At 47.3% G+C, this 2,500-nt stretch overlaps 1 protein-coding gene across 5 annotated transcripts in view; it reads left to right on the forward strand.

Annotated features, from left to right (window-relative positions):
- Positions 1–2,500, forward strand: part of LOC123511298 — a 28,509-nt gene that overhangs the window by 17,032 nt on the left and 8,977 nt on the right. For all 5 annotated transcript variants that reach the window (XM_045267071.1, XM_045267073.1, XM_045267070.1 and 2 more), the window contains 2 exons: positions 969–1,117; positions 2,138–2,299. In XM_045267071.1, coding sequence (XP_045123006.1) covers positions 969–1,117; positions 2,138–2,299 — 311 coding nt within the window. The remainder of the gene's footprint in view (positions 1–968; positions 1,118–2,137; positions 2,300–2,500) is intronic.

Raw genomic sequence — 2,500 nt, forward strand, 5'->3', positions numbered from 1 at the left:
ACTACTACTACTACTACTACTACTACTACTACTACTACTGCTACTATTACTACTATTTCTACTATTACTACAACTACCACTACTACCACCAGCACCACCACCAGCACCACCACTATCATCAATAGAAAATGAAGGAAGAAAGAGGAAATGAGATGTGAGGAAGATGAAAAGCAGACAGGAAGGGAAGAGACAGGGGAGGAGGAACAGTAAAGAGTAAGAGGAAAAGGAAGAGGGAAGAAAAGTGAGAGGGAAGAGGGGAAAGTAAAGAGTAAAGGATGATGATTATGGAATGCTTACGAGGGGAAAGAGGAGAGAGAGAGAGAAAGGGAGAGGAGAGGAGAGAGGGAGAGGGAGAGCGTGTAAGTGGGTGGCCCTTTACAGCCTTATTAAAGGTAATGAGGAGAGGAAAAAGGTAAATATACGGAGAAAGATGTTAGCAGCCTCTACCACCACCACCACCACTACCACCACCACCATCATCACGACCACCACCATCACCACCATTATCATTATCATTGTTATTGTTGTTGTTATTGATGTAAAATTGTTGCTGTTTTTACTACCGTGACTAATCTACTTTCTCTTCATTCTCTCTCTTCTTCTTCTTCCTTCTCCTCATCCTTTATCTTCATCTACTTTTTTTCTCCCCTTTTACTTCTCTGTCCCTTCTAATCACCCTCTTTTTCCTTCTCTCAACTTCACTCCTTTTTTATTCACCTTCCTTCCTCTTGTGATCCTCCTCCTCCTCCTCCTCCTCCTCCACCTCCTTTTATATCTCCTATTTTTTTCCTTTTCTGTCCCTCCTCTTTCGACCTTTTCTACTCTCATCAAATTTATTCATCAATCTTTTCATACTGTTTTTTCCCACCCCAATCCTCCCCTCCACCTTCCTGACCCTTCCTGTATCATCTATCCGTTTCTACCCCATCTACTTTCCCTCTCTCTCCACCACTACCACCATCACCCAGGCCGGAGTTGTACCAGACTGTTTACTATGAAATTTGGATCTACGCGACAAATTTCCGGAATCCACAGCCCCACACCAAGGCAGCGCCCCCGCAAAGACGTCCCCGAATCAACAAGGTCACTCAGCGCACCCTCACTAAGCTATGCAGAGGTGGGTGACGTAGATAACGGGCCTGGGTGAGGGGAGAGAGGCAGTGTGTGTAGAGAGAAGTGAGGATGGGAAGGGAAGGGAAGGGTGAGTGATTGATGGACGATGAAAGAGTGGGTAAGTGAAGGGTGGTGGGTGAAAAGTGAGTGAGTAAGGGAGGAATAGAAGGAATATCTGGGTGAGTCGGTGTGTGTGTGTGTGTGTGTGTGTGTGTGTGTGTGTGTGTGTGTGTGTGTGTGTGTGTGTGTGACAGAGTGAGTTTAAAGTGTGACAATAGCAGGGTGATGTGATGCTTGGAGGAGGAGGAGGAGGAGGAGGAGGAGGAGGAGGAGGAGGAGGAGGAGGAGGAGGAGGAGGAGGAGGAGGAGGAGGAGGAGGAGGAGGAGGAGGAGGAGGAGAGGAGAGAGAGAGAGAGAGAGAGAGAGAGAGAGAGAGAGAGAGAGAGAGAGAGAGAGAGAGAGAGAGAGAGAGAGAGAGAGAGAGAGAGAGAGAGAATAAAGGGAAGGACGAGGTGACGGTGAAGAGGAGGAGGAGGAAAGACGAAGAATGAGAAGAGGAAGAGTAGGCGACAATAATCTTCCCCTCCGTTCCTCTAATTCGACTTGAGTGAGGGGAAGAAGGAAAGAGGAGGAAAAAAATGAAGAGAGAGAGAGAGAGAGAGAGAGAGAGAGAGAGAGAGAGAGAGAGAGTAAAGGCATAGTACAATTTCGCTAATGGGTTAAGGGGAGACGAGAGAGGGGGGAGATGTTGTACTCTACCTATAACACTTAATTCAAACTCCTCTCTCTCTCTCTCTCTCTCTCTCTCTCTCTCTCTCTCTCTCTCTCTCTCTCTCCATTCACATATTTTCCCTATTACTATCCTTCCTCTTCTGTCTCTTTTATCAATCCATCCATCTTCCTCGTCTGTGTCTTGTATCTTACCTATTTTCCTTTTATATTCCTTCTAATTTTTCCTTCCTTTTTCTCTGAACATCTCACTCATACCCACTCTCCCTCTCCCTCTCTATCTTCCCTTCGCCAGGAGTGGAGTGCCCGCGGTTTGAGGTTCTTCGCACGTTCAAGTACGGAATCCAGAAACGCCGCTACTTTGACGCCCTGTTCGCCTCCACGTCCCCAGATGAGTGCCACTTCACCACCACCTCCATCTGGAAGGGATTCATGCCCCTGCACCTCTACAAGCACGGTTGGTGGATGACAAAGGGCGGGAAGGGAAAGGAGAGAGGTAGAGAAGATGATGAAGCCGTGATAGTGATGGAGGTACAAGATAGAGGTTGTAGGAGATCGTTTAATGAAGAGGAGGGGAGGAAGGAAAGGAAGGAAAAATCGGGATGGCAGACTGAGAGAGGGAGAGAAAACGAGTAAGCTGTAGTGATGAGGAAGCAGA

Source organism: Portunus trituberculatus, chromosome 31 (assembly GCF_017591435.1).
Source record: "Portunus trituberculatus isolate SZX2019 chromosome 31, ASM1759143v1, whole genome shotgun sequence".
In the NCBI taxonomy this organism is placed as follows: domain Eukaryota; kingdom Metazoa; phylum Arthropoda; class Malacostraca; order Decapoda; family Portunidae; genus Portunus; species Portunus trituberculatus.